The sequence below is a fragment of the Sardina pilchardus genome, chromosome 24 (assembly GCF_963854185.1).
Source record: "Sardina pilchardus chromosome 24, fSarPil1.1, whole genome shotgun sequence".
NCBI classification, from domain to species: domain Eukaryota; kingdom Metazoa; phylum Chordata; class Actinopteri; order Clupeiformes; family Clupeidae; genus Sardina; species Sardina pilchardus.
Genome location: NC_085017.1, coordinates 8,808,969 through 8,827,057, shown reverse-complemented (window position 1 = coordinate 8,827,057; position 18,089 = coordinate 8,808,969). Strand labels below are relative to the sequence as shown.

The window sequence follows — 18,089 nt, the reverse complement described above, 5'->3', positions numbered from 1 at the left end:
GATTTTTTTTATTAAATGCATGACGAGGTGTGATGATGATGGTGATGGTGGGTGGGGGTTGCGGGTGTTGGCTCATGGATGGTCCAATACCATTGCTCTCAACAGAAACCACAATAAGCTATAACACTGTATCGAGGTTGGATACAGAGACATTTTCGCCATTTCAATGCCTGGATTCCCGTAGAATTAACCACGGGCATCTTTTCGTATCGCATATGCTTCATTCCTCCCGCTCGCTCTCCTCCTCCACCTTTTACCGCAATGCATCAGACGTAGCCTCACTTTGAGTCGAGCCAAACGCCATCGGAGCGTCAGGCGCGACGTTTGTCTCAGCTACTGGGAAACAGAAGTGCGCATTTACGGAGGCGTTTTACATCTGGTTTTGTATTTCTGTCTGTAGGGTCAGTGCACGATGACAGTCTTCGCATCAGGCTATTACAGGTTAGAGACGTAGATTAGCCTGAATATTTGGCCATGTTTTTTTTTTTTTTTTTTGCTTAGGTACTTTGGGATAGCTGTGATGTCAGATTACTAAAAGCTGAGTAGGTTGACCATTCAAAAGAGGAATTTTCACCAGAACCGAGGTGAAGAATTTGGGAAGAGAGAAGATTGGAGAAAACAAGAGGAAGACATTTGTGAAGGGCGGCGGGAGGACAGTCATGCATGTGTCCCTGAATTGCTGATGGACCACATCCGAATAGAGCCAAGTGTACATGGCCGATTCTATGTCCGCGCACGCAGATCGTTAGCCTAAATGAATTAAAAGTGACTGCATAGGCTACGCTTATACCATTTAAAAGTCACCCAGTGACACAGATGTAGTTTACCTGTGTTCCGTGATGGAAATGCTTGCACCAGATTTTGAATTAATTACATTATATTTAGCTGAAGGAAAAACTGTATGTCCGATGTATTCGTGTGAGCCACCCATATATTTCTGCCGTGGGGGTTGGCCTAGTCCATTACTCAAGTAAATAAATTGAATGTAATAAGGCCTGGATAAAGTAAACTCAGGAATTTAGAATATTCTCAGGGTAGCCTAAACACATTCGAAAATATTTTCACACATTTCGGGATTGCGGATGTGGAAATGATGAGTGGGCAGTTTGTTATTTGATAGAACTGCATGAAATGAATATTTGCTACAGAAGCAACATAAGCAATATAGATATCGACGGTGATGTAATCATTGAATCTATTGTTTTAGCTGTTGATTCAAATGAGCCAAATATAAGAAGCACTTTTACCTTTGTGAGGTAGGCCTTCGTTTCATTTTGCACTTTTTAATTCTAAGTTAGTCTTGTTTCCTGTCCAGTGGTATTCATAGATGGGCATGATCTGATATTTAGAAGCAGATTATTTTATTTTTCTCAATTTCACAAAGTCAGAAAGTCTTCCTGAAGAGAGTTGTTGTTGCCAGGGTTGTTTTTGTTTACGGCCTTGTCCAAAGTTGTTTGTTGAATCCAACAGTTAGAACTTGTGAGGATCATCATTGATATCTTTCTCTTTTTTATTTTTGAAAAGACTACAAATCTAATGCACATCGTTGAGAAGTGTTTCACATCACTGTGCTACTGAGGTGACCTCCTAGTATGTAGGGGGGCAGATATTTACATGAACTGAAAAGGTTTCAGATTTTACAGAAGAGGAGACATAAGCAAAAGGACGTCCACACACAGAAGAATTTGTCACACGTGAAGTGAAATGGACTTGTACCAAGTGAAAATGACTCCAGAACGTGTTTTCCTCTTGGCCTTGTTTTGTGCAATATGTGGTGAGTAGGCATTATATTCACTAGTCTTTCGAGTAAATAGTCCTTTATTTATGTGTTTGTTTTGCTGTTTCGTTCATGTTTTCCCCACATTTCTAATCCTTGACTTTTGACTCCGGTTTGGCACCAAGCTGCAGTCATCATTATGACATTGTTAGTTTTCTTTAACTACATCTTTATAACTTGTTTTCATACGAAGCAAGTTAAAAGGAGCTCTCAGATAGACCTATCCTTCTATGGTTCTATGTCTGTCCTTGAAGTGATTTGCTCTGTCATGATAAATCAAGCTTGAATTGATCAAGCTTAATATTGAATATTATTATATTGTATTATAATAAATGTGTAGTAAAAAACATTTACAATCTTACAGATAAAAATGACATAAGCCTAGCAGTTGGTCTTTTTGTGTTTATATTGAACCTATTTCCTTTCAAATATACATGATAAAGAGGTTAAATTCCTCGTGCTATACCCTTCAATGCTGGTAAACATCTACCTATGGGTGCGCATGAAACTGTCAAGGCATGCACTGTCATTGTCATCCCGCAGGACTGTGAAACTGTACCTTAATAAATCAGTTTTAGCTAATGGCGATTGTCTGATTGGTAGACAACGTTAGCAAGTGGCCAGAGATTCATTGGCCTGCCACATGAGGCTATCTGGTTGACAAGCGCAGTGTGTAGACACGCGAAAATGTGGATCGTGAAGGGGTCAACAAGTAGGGGATTTCACATAGTGGCCTATCAACAGCCAAGCCTTTTATACTGTGACAAAACAAAGTGACTGACAAATCAACCTTTGTGGGCAAAAACAGAACCAACAGAACAGCCTTCAAGAGCATTTCATTGGGTTTATCAAGCAGGCATAATTCCTTCATGGGTCCCACGACACCTCCTGAAGGCTCAAAAGTGGTAGTATCTGGCATCCCAGACCCACCCTTTCCACAGTTGGAGGGGGTGGGTCTGGGATGTCAACAAGGTTCTCTGCCAAGCCCTTGATGCGGCCACTGACAAATATCAACCAACTCCTCTGTCAATCCTCTTTGTTGCTGTGTCCGTTTATGATCCAATCAGCAATCTACAAACAAAACGGAAACACTTGATGAGGGCACCAACAAGTACCAGAAATTCTTTGGTCATTCCTCTTCGTTGCTGTGGCCATTTATGATCCGATCATTTACATAGCTAGACAAATCAAGACCTTGATACGGACACTCACAAATACCAATAAATACCTATACAAATTCTTCAGTCATTCCTCTTTGTTGCTGCGCCCATTTATGATCTGATCAGCAACATGCCTAGCCAATATGCAAGCCCTTAATTGGGGCACCAATAAATATTTACAAATTACTTAGTAATTCCTCTTCGTTGCTGTTGCCTTTTACAGTATGATCTGATCAGCATAAGAGATGTCACAAATTCTTTAGTCATTCCTCTTAGTGTTTATGTCCTCTTTATGTGTGCTTTTTGATGTGTTGTTCATGTTTTCCCCATTTGAATTGCAAAACACATGAACTCTTGCAGCTGGAAGAGTGACGTAATCATTGAAATTCACATTATTCCCAAATGTACCAAACTCCATGAATGCACCATTTGTCTATAGTTGGAGTATCAAGAGCACAACAACGCTTTTCCTGTGGCGTTCTGAAACCATCCTTAAATTCAGGATCAAGCAGCTGGAATTATCACTTGTTTTTCATTCAGGACTGTGCAGACAGATTTTCCCTTTGTTCATTAAGTCCAAAGTCCAAAGTCGGTCAAAAGTATAGTTGTAGTAATAGTAGAACACATATATTTTTTTCTATAGTTTGAATAGCCACTGCATAGCAAATCATCACATAAAATAATTTGCCACATTTGAAGTGAAATGGACCAAGTGAAAATGACTCCAGAATGTGTTTTCGTATTGGGTTTGTTTTGGGCAATGTATGGTGAGTGGACAACTTCTTTATTGTCTAGCCTTTTACCTTTGACTCCTGTTTGTCAGCAAACAGTCATCATCATGATATCATTATTTTCTGCATCTTCTGGCTTGTTTCCATATAAGAGGCTAGCTGGTTCTACAGTTCTGGAATTGCTGCTTCAATTCAGGACCGTGCAGTCAGAATTGCTGTTTGTTTATTGAAAGTCAGTCCAAAGTAGGCTATTTGATGTGTATGAACACATAATATTTTACGTTGTTTGAATAGCCACTGCATACCCATGTGGGTTGGCGTGTTGTTGCAAAATCTGCAGATTTTTTTTTTATGCAAACCACACCCAGAGGCAGTCTTTATGTTGTTGAGGTTCGACATGATTAGCCTGCTCTACATTCGCTTGCGCTCACGTGATTTTCTACCTGTGTGCACTGCCTCTGTAGCCTGGCTATCACCATACTAAGCTGAACATTAGTCTGGGGAGTCTGTGCTTTATTTCTACTGCACAAGAGGCGTAAGAGTATGAAATCAGTCGGACGGACGGTTCAAGAGATGTACATACATTCAAGCACACACACACACACACACACACACACACACATGCACATACACACACTACAACACAGACAGACGGTCCTGTCAACAATATATAGATGTGGGAGTAATTAAAGGATTGTTTGCACCGTGTTCATGATAAGGTGGTAACCATATCTGTTTTCTCCCGTGTGTGTGTGTGTGTGTGTGTGTGTGTGTGTGTGTGTGTGTGTGTGTGTGTGTGTGTGTGTAGTTACCTTGGCCAGTGGAGCCTGTGCTGAGGTGGACTCTGACACTGAGGCAGTGGCCGGTCAGGGCTTCAAGCTGGGATGCATCTCCTGCAAGATGAGGGGCGAGGTGGAGGCCACTGCCACCGTGGACTGGTTCTTCATGTTCAAAGGAGAAAAACAGTTCATCCCTGTTCGTAGCTTTTCTTTTATATTTTTATTGGCTACTATGTGTAGGACATAATGGTGGACCTGTTGTCGGCAGACGTGACCAGTGAAAATGTAATATAGTCTTTGTAATTGTGTTGGCATGAGCTTTTTATGTAATGCCATTTTGTTTTGTTAGCTAAGAATGAGTTTTTCATTATCTACTGGAGCAGGTTCTCGCCCATAGAGTTTGCTGTGTTTCTACATTAGCTGAGAATTAACTAGCCATAATACAGGCTGCAGAGAGGGCTTTTGTTATGACACTTATGGCCATCTTAGGTTATCCTACTCAGAAGGCTGTGGGAGAGGTATTCAAGGGCAGAGGGGGACATCCCGGGTTCAGGAAGTAAAAATCCTGCCGAGTACAGTAGCCTATATTTGATCCAACCATAGTCAGCCAGCTCATCCTAATTAGCAGCCAGGAAGATCAGATAATTAGTGATATCACCTGTGTTTTGTGCACAGATAGAACGAATATATGGCAGGACATGTCTGCTTCTGTTCAAGGGCATATCACTGCTAGATGACCCTGGGGCCTTATTGAAGTGATAGACAAAGGGAACATGGAGCATATAGCCTAGAGCTTACTCACCAATGTTTCGCTTAGGATCTTGCCCATGGCATCAAATTAGCAAATAGATTTTGCCTTGTTATTAAATAAGCTTGGGTTAGAATTAAGCCTTTGCTCTTTACCCGTCACTTAGGGCCCACTAAATCATGCACAACCTTTTACCTCAAAAGAAAATGTCAACTTTTTATGAAATTAGCTAATTTGCTGTCTACCCCAGAGTTAGATCAATACATACCCTTATCTTGTTTTAAAAAGGAGCTACAGGCTAACTGGTCTAACCAGTGAATTGTGCTAAGGACAATAACAGACACCGCAGTGTGTGTTGATGTCCTCAAACTGACTTCCGCCACTGAAGCACATTGCTCAAGGTCATGGCAATTGAAGTTATTGAGGTTTGTTCTTACTGCCCTCAGATCTACACCTACGACGGCTCGAGCTCCATGATCAAAGATGACCGATTTGAAGATCGCCTGGAGTGGGTCGGAAGCAAACACACTCAAGATCTGCAGGACGCGTCCATCTACATCACCAATGTCACCTTCAATGACACCGGAGTCTTCCGCTGCTTGTTCAACCGAATCCTATTTTATGAACATTACGAGTACGAGACCGAAGCCACCAAGTATGTGAAGCTCAACGTGGTGGCCAAAGGTTTGATACTGTCAACTTCAATTGACTAAAATACACTGAAATACACACCACACTACATGTAGTCAAGCTAATAGGCAGCACACAAAGACTGAAATCATAGCTCACACAGTGCCACAAACACATTTCATGAATTAGTGATTTGATCATGGGTGTCTGCTAACAGAAGATTCATTTTCAGGGAAAGGAAAGGACGCATAGACTAGCCTGGTCCTAAAATACTCTCAAACGTTCATACTATAGAGACAGTCTGGCCACTTTCCATGGCCAAGCGTGAGCTTCCTTTAATGCGGATACACTGTTAATGTTTAAAACTATTGGATCTACCCAGAGCCACTCAGATCTGCCATTACCAATCGCTAACGTTTGGTTGTGACGTGACATGCTCAAACTAGCGCACGACCTCAACGTCATCGTTCTCAGCTACTCCCTCTGTTCACTGATTGGACCTACACATTTTTGTCTTGAGAAAACCCGTGAATATACCGCAGACCCAGACTACGTAGTGAAGGGAAATGAAAACTGAGCTTGAGTACATACTGTAGGAAGGCGGAGCCAGGCTACGCATAGACCCCAATGGATTTGACACTCTGCATCTTTGATTAATTTGATTGGCTTGCCATACCCTTTCACACCCAGAATGCGTTATAGGAATTCACTGAGGAGACAGACATGTCAGTGTCTTCATATTTCATAGTGTGAAGGAAATGGACCATCTTGTGTCATTATCTGTGCAACGGTGGTGCACAGTCTCCCAGGGGCTGTGTGGCTGTAGGTGTGCATTTCCAGTGAGGAAAATCATACACACCTGCCTTCATATATTTTTATCATTCATCCTTCTGTCTTATTTGGCCAAAATCCAATGGAGGACAATGGATTGGCAGCCTTGACTACTAGACAACAGGAACATGAATCTTAGGATAGAAGTTAGAGGATATGATCATGTCAGATGTGAGCATTGTGGATAATACCTGTGAAAGGCTATGTCTCAAAGTCGTCAAAAGTAGCTGAAAGAAAGCAAGTTTCTTTTGAGGTGAGCTTTTATGCTGCAAAACAGTTCAGAATTCTGAGCACTGCACTTTTCTTCTCACAGTTTCATTTGAAACATCCATTTTTGTTAAACAACACTATTTAATGTTGGAATGATGGTAGCGTTAGCGCACACCATCCACAATAGGAAGTGGGGACAAACAGATTGTTACAATGTTTAATAACAATGTTATTTATTATTAACGTTTAAGATAACAGTTTGGCTGATAACCAACACTATTTGTATATTTACTTAATTTGTCATTAATTGTATCTATATACTGTATATAATTGCACAAAAATATTCATTATAGAAAAATAACTAAACCACTTTCAAGTCTTTCAGGCCTTCATACTGTAGCATTACATACCTGTCCACACATAAACATTTAGATGCAGAATTGACGCGACGTAATAAACCTTAGGCACTGCCTTATTTTACATTCTCACCACCAACCCCTCGTTTGTCCTCTTGTGTCCATAGCAACCCGTGGCACAGCCTCCATCGTGTCAGAGGTCATGATGTACGTGTCCATCATCGGGCTGCAGCTTTGGCTGCTGGTTGAGATGATATATTGCTACAGGAAGATCATGGCGCATGGAGAGGAGGCATTAAGGGCAAGCGCGTAAGTATTTAGGAGTGTCCACTGACCGTCTTCAGATATGCTTTTATGCCTTTTTCCCCCCTGAGAGCAAGATTTACGTATATGTTATGTAATATCATCTAAGTACAACTCATAGGCCTATAGATCTATTGATTGCAACCCATGGAACCTCTTCTGAGAAAACAGTGACAACTTTTGAAACATGGAAAACTAAGAATTCAATGTCCTACGTTTACAGTAGCTTGTTAGTTTGACCTTGTTTGCTATTTTCATACTGTCGCGTTTTGTGTCCACTCTGGTGATTACAGGGCTCCTATAGACCCAGCTGAGATCGCTACTCCGGGTGTGTGTGTGTGTATATTAACCTTTTAGACTCTGACTGTGAGGATCTCACTTTGCTGAGAGGGTGGTGTGGGTTCTACTGTATTTAGACTCGGCGAGATCCTCACCTTGCTAAAGACTATAAGTACTTCCCTTTTTCGACTCTGCGAGGCTCTCGCTTTGCGAACAAAGAGGAAGTATTTATCAGTGTCGTGTCTGTTGCAAAGGCCCCTTTTCGACGGGTTTAGGATGCACGAAAGGACTGATACAAGGGAGAGGCTCTCTCCATTTATGAATCAAAATCCTTAATCAGGAGTTCAGGGTCAACAAGTAGATATTATACAGGAGGCTCTCCTTATCTCTGTTTCATGCAAGCCCTATTCCCTGCAATCGTACTTGTAATTGTGGGATTCTCTTGTTGTGGAGGGACTGGGCTATTTATTGCAGAAGCTAATCTGTGCCAATGATTTCTAAAAGTCATCCTCCGGTTACCAATGCTGTCGCCCGTCAGGGAAAGGGGACCTATTCCTTGTGGTCACAGAAAGATTCAACCTACATATATATATATATATATAGTTATATACTGTATATAACTTTTCTTGTGGTGGACTTCTATGACGTAGAAGACATACAGTAAATCTAACTTGGGATCGGGAATTCAGATAATGTTTACCATCTCATGAAGAGGGTTTAGGGTTTATGGGGGTCACAGATTCCTACTTGTAAGTTGTGTAACACGGCTGGGGGGGAAAGGTTCCTTTATCCCACCGGAAACATGCAACAAACTCAACCTAATTTTGCTCACAGAGCAAAATAGATTAATATGGATTTTTTTTCAAGGGTGAATCTGTATAACACGCATGGCATATAACAGATTTAATTGTACTTATAATATTTTTTTACGCTAGAAAGGAGTTCGCTAGAAAATATTGCCAGAATTTTGCCAATGTTGGCCGCGAGAGGCAAACTTCCAGCAAAGTTCTGGCAATAATGAGAAGTGTAGGAAATGTGTTCACCATTGATTTGTGACCACATTAGCCAAACTTCCAGTGAATATCTGGTGGCAAACCAAATTTGCATAATGACATTGTTGCAAATTTGCCGTAAACATTGCAAAAGTTAACCAGAAATGTTGGCCAGAAACCTGACATTTCTGTATGGGATATCATAGTCTCTTTTGTAGTATCTACCTTCTGCTGCTGAAACCTGGATATTCATTGTATTGTGTATCTTCTGGCAGAAACAGCCGATGTTGATGATATGTTTTCTTCTGTGGCCCTTTTATAGGGAAGAATATTTAGCAATAGCTTCGGAAAGCAAAGACAACTGTGCAGCAGTACAAGTAGCAGAATAACACAGGTATGTTGGCCTAAACCACATTAGCAATTAGCATTACCTCAAATATTTCTTTGATTCAGATACAACTCATTTCATCTTTGGAGTTTGTAATGTACGAAGTTTACCGTGATAAAGTTTCTTTATATGTGGTGCATGTAAGGGAGATGGTCACTCTTGACTTGTTTATTGTTTATTGTTTACAGTGTGTTTCCTTATCTATTTTTTTCTCAGATCCGTTGGTCCATTCTGCTCACCTCATCATCAACTGGATTTATATCAACTTCTTACCTGTGCATGGAGACATTGTGGAGATGCATCCTATTTCTCGGATTTTTTTAATACTTTTGCCTTTTATGAGATACGCCACAGAAAAGGAGTTTGCATGATTGCAATGAACCATTAGCATGTCTAACATTATATATAGTCGATCAATCAATAGCCATACTTAACTGAAAACTAACTGTGAAACGGGAATGTGCATCACAAACAATGTTGCTCTAAAAACATGTTATCAAAATGCACTTCGTGCAGGATCTCGCTTTGATAGCAAAGTAATACGTCATATTATTTCCATCCAAAGGGTGGGAGACAGTATAAGCAGCAGTTGCACCAAATTCCATATGTGAATGCTACGAGTGTCATGAATTATAGCAAAGTAATTATAGCCTCTCTGAGCCTATCGAACTTGGACTAATGCAATACCATTGCCAGCACAGTATGGAAAATGACGCACAGCATCACAGTGTTGTTTAAATACCCAACTAAGTCACTTGAACTGAATTTTACTACAATGTCACACTTGTAAATTCAATCACTTGCCAGCCAGCACAGTACCGAACTAAGAAAGTATACAGTTGTAAATGTGAAATGAAATTAAAAGGAAGAAAGGGAAAAACCGAATAGGGAATAATCTCTGTGTTGAGTATGAAATACATGTTAGGCCATGTTCTTTTGTAATGTGAACTGTAATTAGAATATGCATTCTATATTGCTGGATATCAATAAATACTTGTTGTTTAGGCACCTTAGCACTGATATCCCAGCAATAGTGTATATGCATGGCCCAAGGGCAATAATGGAAGTATACCACGCACACAAGGTCACAATGCACATTTTGTCCAAATACATGTAAAAAAAGAACCTATGCTTGCCAAATGTAGTAAACATGTAGTAAGTCAGGTTATATGAATTATAGTACAAGGTGAAGACATATAGCATCATGCAACATTTTACAGAGATGACATAATGAGATCTTAGCTGTCTGTCATATGCGCAAATTAAAAGACACTCTTAAATGGCTAATATGTGTGTCTGTGCACTGTTGAGTCTCATGCTGTGTTTATTTTGTGTGAATCAGAGGTCCCTTCAAATTCCGTGAACAGACACAAGCATATTTTCTCCATACAATGTTTTCTCGGAACAGTTTACTCAACAATTTTGAGTAAACTTTCCATTTGAATAGTAGTCCTTCGTCCAGCTTGCCTATATGTGAACGGAGAACTACCCCCTCAAACTGTTCAAAAACATTTGTGGAGAACTGTTTGTGATTTTGACAAACCTCTGGATTTACTACAATCGTCTTCAACGCTTCAAAATCCTTTATTGAGGAAGATTAAGGTCCTGTTATCAGTCCTGGCAAAACATGACCAAGTCCATGGCCACACTCAACAGCCAATCAAATAGTGTATTGATAGCCTATGCACACTCAGTAGCCAATCAAATAGGGTATTCATTCTGATGCACTTTCTTCATCTTCCATTTTCAAAGCTAGGAATGTTGATGAACACCTGCATTTGTTTCAACGCATACACACAAAAGTTAAAGGATGGTAAGAGGATAGTGAGGAGACGTGTTGAATTTGCTTAGGGTTGGGGTTAAAAGCAGAGAACTGGGAGTCTTTGCTCATTTCCAGCAAGAGTATTGGCCTCTGCTTTGTTATTGACTAGCTACAGGCTCTACCTGTAGTACAGGAATTCAGGCTAATATGGGCGGGCCAAACAAAGTCCCCTCCCTGGAGAGAAAAGACATCTCATTGTCATCCTCCTTGAGGTTGCGTCTGCTGTCGTCATGCCAGCTCCACTTCCTGTTCCACCTGCTCCCACCGTGCTGCACCCCTCCCGCCTCTCCGCCCCCCCCTGTCTGTCGTGCAGGCCGGCTCGTCTGCATATTTCCCTCTGAGGTGTAGCCTGCTCAGCAAGCCTGGGACCTCCGGAGGACATCACCTGCTCTCCTTAACCTGCTCCCCTGGGAGACACTGTACTGTGATTCGGCCTCTGTTTGTTCGCAGCCTGGGCACAATATGGCGTCAGATTTGACGTACAACTTTGTCTTCAAAGGTGAGTAATTATGTTATGTTTGTTTTTTATTTATCATGACAAAGAGTTGGAATGGCAGCTGCTCAGGTATCAGGAAGGAAGAACTGTTTGGAGAGTGTCATATGACCATTGAACTTGTTAAGTAGAAACAGAAACTCCACTCATCTCTGCTGCCCAGTACGCAATTGGCCAAACAGCAATTTGAGGCCAAGAAATATCTTGTGTCTGATAGATATAGTTTAAAAAATCAAAAACGTTTACTGCTGTGTGTGGATGAATGAACGAGGTACTGGTGGTGACAGACTTGATCAGTCGCCTCCTCCACCATCACATGCCACTCAGATGAAAGATAAGCACGACCACAGACTTATGAGTTAATGCACACAAACATGCTGTATACTGTACATGCATGCCATTTCATAATAAGCGTAAACACACTCACTATTGTAAGTTACAGCAAGCTATGCATTTATGAGCAATAGATACATAGAGCATTGTAAACAGCCATTCTGTTCAGTGGATTAAAGAGGTTCTGTTTTCCTGATATGTCCTTAAGTGAAAGACTAGTCTGGATTAGATTGAATTTTGAGACTTGTGGAGACTTGTGAAATGTGAAAGTGAAACGTGTGCAACGAAACCTCATTCTCAACTGGTAACAAAGAGTTTTGCAATTTGTTGGTGCTTTTATCAGTCATTCCCCGGAGTGTATCAGTTCTGAGAACCATTGAAGTGTTGGCAGGCCTCACCTATTCTGGGTGTGTTGTCATTTGACTGACGTGGCTCTTGCATTTCAAAAGACAAAAAGCACAATAGGAAGAAGTGGGAGACAAATTATGCAGAATCAACACCAAACCCTGATAATCTCTCGGCTACCGCCCTGTCCACTATCATAGCAGTGCTGCTGGCATGTCCACTATCATAGCAGTGCCCTGTTAAACTATTCCATCTTAGTAAAGGGGGTGTGATAGGTACAAACACTGTTTTACTCTGTTTAAAGTAACAGCACAAGCAAAACATATATCCAGTTTGATGCATTGCATCATCAGTTTTTCATGAATTGTCCTGTCATGTTTTGGTCATTTGAAAAATGACATGCTCAGCAGCTTTTTAGCATTTAGTACACAAAGGCCCTTATAGCTTGTGCTTTGTGCGGTGAGAACTCTGACCTTAGTTTCACCTGAACAATGAGGTGACATGAAAGTGAATGAATTAAATTGGTGCTAGCTGGGCAGCTGGTTTAAAGTGGGCACTGAGACCATATCCCCAGTTATAGGCCCTGTAAAGATAATTCATGGGTTTCATCAGATCCCTCTCCACAGGTGTATTAATCAAGCACCATGCAGTCTGCATTGATAATCAAGGTGCTTGGGGGCAGCAGGCTACAGTGCTCGTACCATATATGGGTCCGAGTGCCCACGTGGACCCAGGTTCGATTCTGGCCTGTGGTCATGTTCCGATCCCACCCCATCTCTCTCCCACTTGTTTCCTGTCTACCTCTTCACTGTCCTATGATAATAAAGACAAAAAGGCCAGAATATACTTTAAAAAAAACCCCATGAATTTATTTGACTTGAGATTGAAACTTGAAGCATGAAGCTGATTTCGGTTTTGATCCAATGCTGCAGTGGTGCTCATCGGGGAGTCAGGAGTTGGGAAGAGCAACCTGTTGGCTCGCTTCACTAAAAACGAGTTCAACCATGACAGCCGCACCACCATCGGAGTGGAGTTCAGCACCCGCACCATTCAGGTGGACACCACCGTCATCAAGGCCCAAATCTGGGACACGGCTGGACTGGAGCGCTACAGAGCCATCACTTCAGCGTGAGTGAACCTCCTGTTTATAAACATCTTACAGTCAGCAGGCTGCCCTTAGCAAACAACTCCTATAGGATTCCAATCATATTCCAATCAGATTTTGGAACCAATAGGATTTTATAGGATTGACAATCAGATTTTGGAATTATTGGCTGGATTGTTGAAATCCTATAAGATTTTGGTTCCAAAATCTGATTGGAAACCTACAGTATAGGACTTTTTTTCTGCTATTGAAGAGTTTGATTACAAAATAGTAGACCTCTATACTCTTTTAAAACATACAGGGCCCCAGCCGTGGCGCAACTGGCTGGGGCACCTGCACCGCACGCCGGCGACCCGGGTTCGATTCCCGCCCCGTGGTCCTTTCCGGATCCCACCCCGACTCTCTCACCCATTCGCTTCCTGTCTCTCTCTACTGTCCTGTAAAAATTAAAGGCACAAAAGCCCAAAAAATATACTTAAAAAAAAAAAAAAAACAACACTCGTAAAAAAAAAAAAAAACATACAGTATATATATATATATATAATTCAAGTGATATCAGTGGAACTGCAGTCGGGGTTATTGTTATCGTTACTAAATCAAAACAAAACAACAATTTTATTGATATTATCAGAAATGTATACAATATACAACATGATTTATGAATCTTCCTGAAAGTGGAGATTGACATCAGTGTTTTTTGAACCAAGCTGAAAAATCAGAAAAAAAACTGAATCGATCTCTTTAAAATCTTCCTAAGAGGATATTCTTTTCATCAACAAAGTGCTTCATAGGTTGTATCTGCTAAAATCGTTGCAAGTTATATACAGTTATATAATAGCCATTACTCTTAGGCTACTTACTGAAAGTGCACTTTGTACATGTAATTACCATACATGTATAATTTAAAAACACTCTCTCGTTTGCATTAACCCATTAAGATGGTAAACAGTATTGTGTGATTTATTGAAATTTACATCACTACACTGACTCTGTTGATTAAGTGGACAGTGTTTGAGCAACAGTTTTTCTCTGCCTATGAGAAATGCCATACTTCTGCAAACAGTCAACAGATTAACTATGCTGACCTGCCTGTAACATCTCATATGTATCAGAGATGTACCCAAGAAGTCACATCAGAACTTGTCAAGTGGTACTACTGTAATTAACCACAGAACCTACTGAGAGCCACAGAATGTGGGCTTAAAGCAACCCAATGCAGTTTTGTTACCTTAACGGCTTCAAACTCATGGTACACTGACATATAATACAGAGAATAAAGTCTCTGACATCTCTCAATGCAAGCCCAGAATGATATTGTACTGTGTAAAGCTATTGATCAAGTAGGAATGTTTTTTTTAACTAATTGGGTTCTGTGTAAACACTAAATGGAGTTATATTGATAGGCCTAGATATGGATGATACAAAATAGCCTGGCTAGCGCCTATACCACTTCTCATGAGACGTGGTCTGGCAACCAAACGTTAATTTTCTCATATTTGAAAAAAGGCCCAGATCCGTTCATTGGGCGCCACGGATGTCTATCAAATGCGTCTGTGCATAGCTCACCATCGTCTTGCTTTCCCCCCTGTTCTGTGATTGGTCCCTATCTCAGGCAAAAATTAGGGCGGTAGTTTCTTAGCAGTGCCTTAGCAGGATAACACAAGGCAACTTTTTGAGAAATGTTGCAAGGACCCACATAATGGTGTCCATGTATTCTACCGATTCAAGAAACTGATGGTCAGCCGCAACTGGCTGGGGCACCTGCACTGCATGCCGACGACTCGGGTTCGATTCCCGCCACGTGGTCCTTTCCGGATCCCACCCCCGCTCTCTCTCCCATTCACTTCCTGTCTTTCTTCACTGTCACTGTCAATAAAGGCATAAAATGGGCAAAAAAAAATACTTAAAAAAAAGAAAAGAAACTGTGCTTAAAGTCCTCAAGAAGCTGATGGTTAAAATGGCCCTAGAGTAATCATTTTAAAAATGATTTAACTACACATTAACTAACATTAATGAAAAAAATAATAATAACCTGACGTTTGCCCTTTAACTGTTTACGGTGGGTGATCTTCCTTCAGGTACTACAGAGGAGCCGTGGGCGCCCTCCTGGTGTACGACTTGACCAAGCACCTGACCTACGAGTACGTGGAGCGCTGGCTGAAGGAGCTGTATGACCACGCTGACCCCCACATCGTCGTCATGCTCGTGGGCAATAAGAGCGACCTTGATGCTCAACGGACGGTGCCCATGGAAGAGGCCAAGGAGTTTGCAGGTGCCTTTATTTATCTTCACACGGTCTCGGATTGTGTTTTGATTGCATTTCATCCCTAGATTGGGTAAACCCAGCCCGCTCCGCCAGCTATTGGATTTCACCTTGCAGCTCAGGCTGGACTGTAAATGCTAGATTAATTTGAACTGTGCCCCATTGATCACGCCTCTTGTGCAGTAGAAAATACAGAGCAGACTCCCCAGACTAATGTACTATCTATAAAAGAGCTTGGTCTGGTGATAGCCAGGCTATTTGATCCCATCCAAAGAAGTGGAATGTTACTTTCACTCAAAGTTTTTGTTATGTGTTTCCCCTCTTGAGAGAAATAATTATGCTGCTCTCTCATTATATCAATATATACCAAGTATAATGATAATAATAATAATAATAATAATAATATTAATAATAGATAACATAGTTTATAACATTTTGATATTATCTAGGCTAAAGGATTTATTATAAGATAGTAGGCTAAGAGTAAACATATAAAACTGTTCTAATGGTGGTGTGTGTCTTTACAGAGAGCAGAGGTCTGCTCTTCATGGAGACATCAGCTTTGGAGTCCATAAATGTTGAAGCTGCCTTCCTTGAAGTCTTAACAGGTCTGTTATGTTTGACCATCATCTAAAGAGCGCATTAGCACAGAGTACTCATAATTCCATGTAGCTGTCTAGAATTAAAGAGGTTCTAGTAATCACCTGTCTTTTAGCTTATACAGTAGAGGCCAAACTTGGAATAACTAAAAGTTGTGTAGTAGTTTAGCTTTTCTATATGTAGGAGTCTAACATTGCTAAATGAAAACATACTGTATGTGCACCTTAACTCCTTAAATGTCCCTTTCTGGAATCTTAAAGTTGACCTTGACCTTGAGCTTTCCACAGTTTACAAACCTTGCCCTTGCTTGGCCCTTGCATGTGTAGAGGAGCTAGAAAATGCTAGACAATGTGCTATATAAATAAATGGGATACACTTTACTTGAGTCTGCATAAGAGTGACATGAATATTCTTAAACATTATAACATTATCATAAAGTCATAAACATATGTGATGTTTTTGTTTCTCTTATCCAGAGATCCACAGGAAAGTGGCCAGCAGAGAGGTCACTCGAGGATCCATCAGTGCCGTGACCCTTTCGCCGTCTATTGGCCCAGCAAGTGAAGCACACATAGAAAGTAGATCCTGTTGTGGGAGATAATGATTTCCTTCCCTATCCTCAACCCATTTCTTGTGTATTTTATCAGTGTAAATAAAATTAAACAACTAGAAAAGCACTCAGAGAGCGCAAACCTCCGCCAAGCGAAAACATAACCGTCTCCTGGATACAGACGGTGTTCCGGATCACTCCCAAAATGTAATCATGTCTTCCTGAAAATTTCATCGAAATCCATCCATAACTTTTTGAGTTATCTTCCGAACAAACAAACAAACAAACAAACAAACAAACAAACAAACAAAAAACAGACAGACAGACAAACTAACCCAGATGAAAACATAACCTCCTTGGCGGAGGTTTAAAAAAACTCACTCCACTGTAATCCTTTGACAGAGACAGTATTTTACTGGAGTAATCTCTGAAATAAAACATCCTTAACATTGAAAAGCTTTTCTGAAATATGTTACCAGTGTAAATAAAAAAGCTCATTCTATTATGGTCATCATGTGAGACAAAATATTTCATTGGATTGATTTCTGAAATAAAAAAAATACAACACACTCTCTGAAACACTCCTGAAATCTGTACAGTGTTTGCTCATGGAGGCTATTTTTGCGTCCTCACAGTCCTTTTGTAGTCACTAATATACGTATTTTGCATTCTTCTGCGACAGGTTTTGTGTTCTCTCCCTGTAGATTTTGCATTCTTGCATTCTTCGCATTGTGCATAATAATGTGTGACTACTATACAGAACCAAATTACTGTGAGAACTCAAAGTCTATTCAGCGCAAATGAGGCCTAAATTAGTTTCCACTGTTGACTTCCAGGAACAAAAAGAGTTCTCTTAATGTGTCCCATTTCAGTTAAACAAATAAAGTAAACAGTATGCAGATTGCAGAATGACAATAAGAAAGTATAAGCATTTTTATTTTTTCATATTCCAAAATGCCTGTGTGGGATGTCCCATGCTATTGTGATGATTAAATAGTGTAAATATTGTTTCTGGCATCAGTTCATGATTGGCATTCAGTTTCAGTATTTCAAGTTGACTTCCAAATTGGCTATAGTTCAGGCCTATGTTTTGAATGGGCCTGTAGATGGCAGCAAAGGCATTCAGCACACTACAGTATACTGTAACCATGAGTCTGTAACCACCAAGCACTCACTCAAAAGTGTGTGCTCCTATTTCTTATATTTTCAGTATACATTCATACAGATTGTGATCTTTGTATTTGGTGGCATTAAAACCGTTCACATATCCTGTAGTGTACAGTACACACAAGGACAAGGTAAACACATCAAACTAAACACTAAATATTCATCACATGGCATTGCTTTCCCTATTTCTCATCATCTGACGTTTTGATGCCATATCTAAAAGGATT

General features: G+C 40.6%; 2 protein-coding genes across 2 annotated transcripts; both read left to right on the top strand.

Moving 5' to 3' along the window:
• Positions 1–132: 132 nt before the first annotated feature.
• Positions 133–10,471, top strand: scn1bb (sodium channel, voltage-gated, type I, beta b). Its single transcript, XM_062530036.1, has 6 exons — positions 133–1,774; positions 4,477–4,643; positions 5,642–5,879; positions 7,390–7,531; positions 9,119–9,190; positions 9,401–10,471. Exons 1-5 carry the CDS (start codon positions 1,705–1,707, stop codon positions 9,183–9,185), a joined length of 684 nt encoding a protein of 227 aa, XP_062386020.1. The 5' UTR covers positions 133–1,704; the 3' UTR covers positions 9,186–9,190; positions 9,401–10,471.
• An 885-nt stretch (positions 10,472–11,356) lies between these two features.
• On the top strand, positions 11,357–17,267 carry LOC134072515 (ras-related protein Rab-25-like). Its single transcript, XM_062529245.1, has 5 exons — positions 11,357–11,505; positions 13,110–13,305; positions 15,361–15,554; positions 16,073–16,153; positions 16,622–17,267. The coding sequence occupies exons 1-5, from the start codon at positions 11,469–11,471 to the stop codon at positions 16,744–16,746; spliced, it is 633 nt and encodes a 210-aa protein (XP_062385229.1). The 5' UTR covers positions 11,357–11,468; the 3' UTR covers positions 16,747–17,267.
• The last annotated feature ends 822 nt before the right edge of the window (positions 17,268–18,089 follow it).

Bases quoted from the DNA above. Each gene is read 5' to 3' on its own strand.
- LOC134072515 (XM_062529245.1), top strand. From the start codon at position 11,469: ATGGCGTCAGATTTGACGTACAACTTTGTCTTCAAAG. The intron at 13,306-15,360 runs GTGAGTGAACCT...ATCTTCCTTCAG, and splicing joins TACAGAGCCATCACTTCAGC to GTACTACAGAGGAGCCGTGG. The intron at 15,555-16,072 runs GTGCCTTTATTT...GTGTCTTTACAG, and splicing joins AGAGGCCAAGGAGTTTGCAG to AGAGCAGAGGTCTGCTCTTC.
- scn1bb (XM_062530036.1), top strand. From the start codon at position 1,705: ATGGACTTGTACCAAGTGAAAATGACTCCAGAACGTGTTTTCCTCTTG. The intron at 1,775-4,476 runs GTGAGTAGGCAT...GTGTGTGTGTAG, and splicing joins CTTGTTTTGTGCAATATGTG to TTACCTTGGCCAGTGGAGCC. The intron at 5,880-7,389 runs GTTTGATACTGT...TTGTGTCCATAG, and splicing joins GCTCAACGTGGTGGCCAAAG to CAACCCGTGGCACAGCCTCC.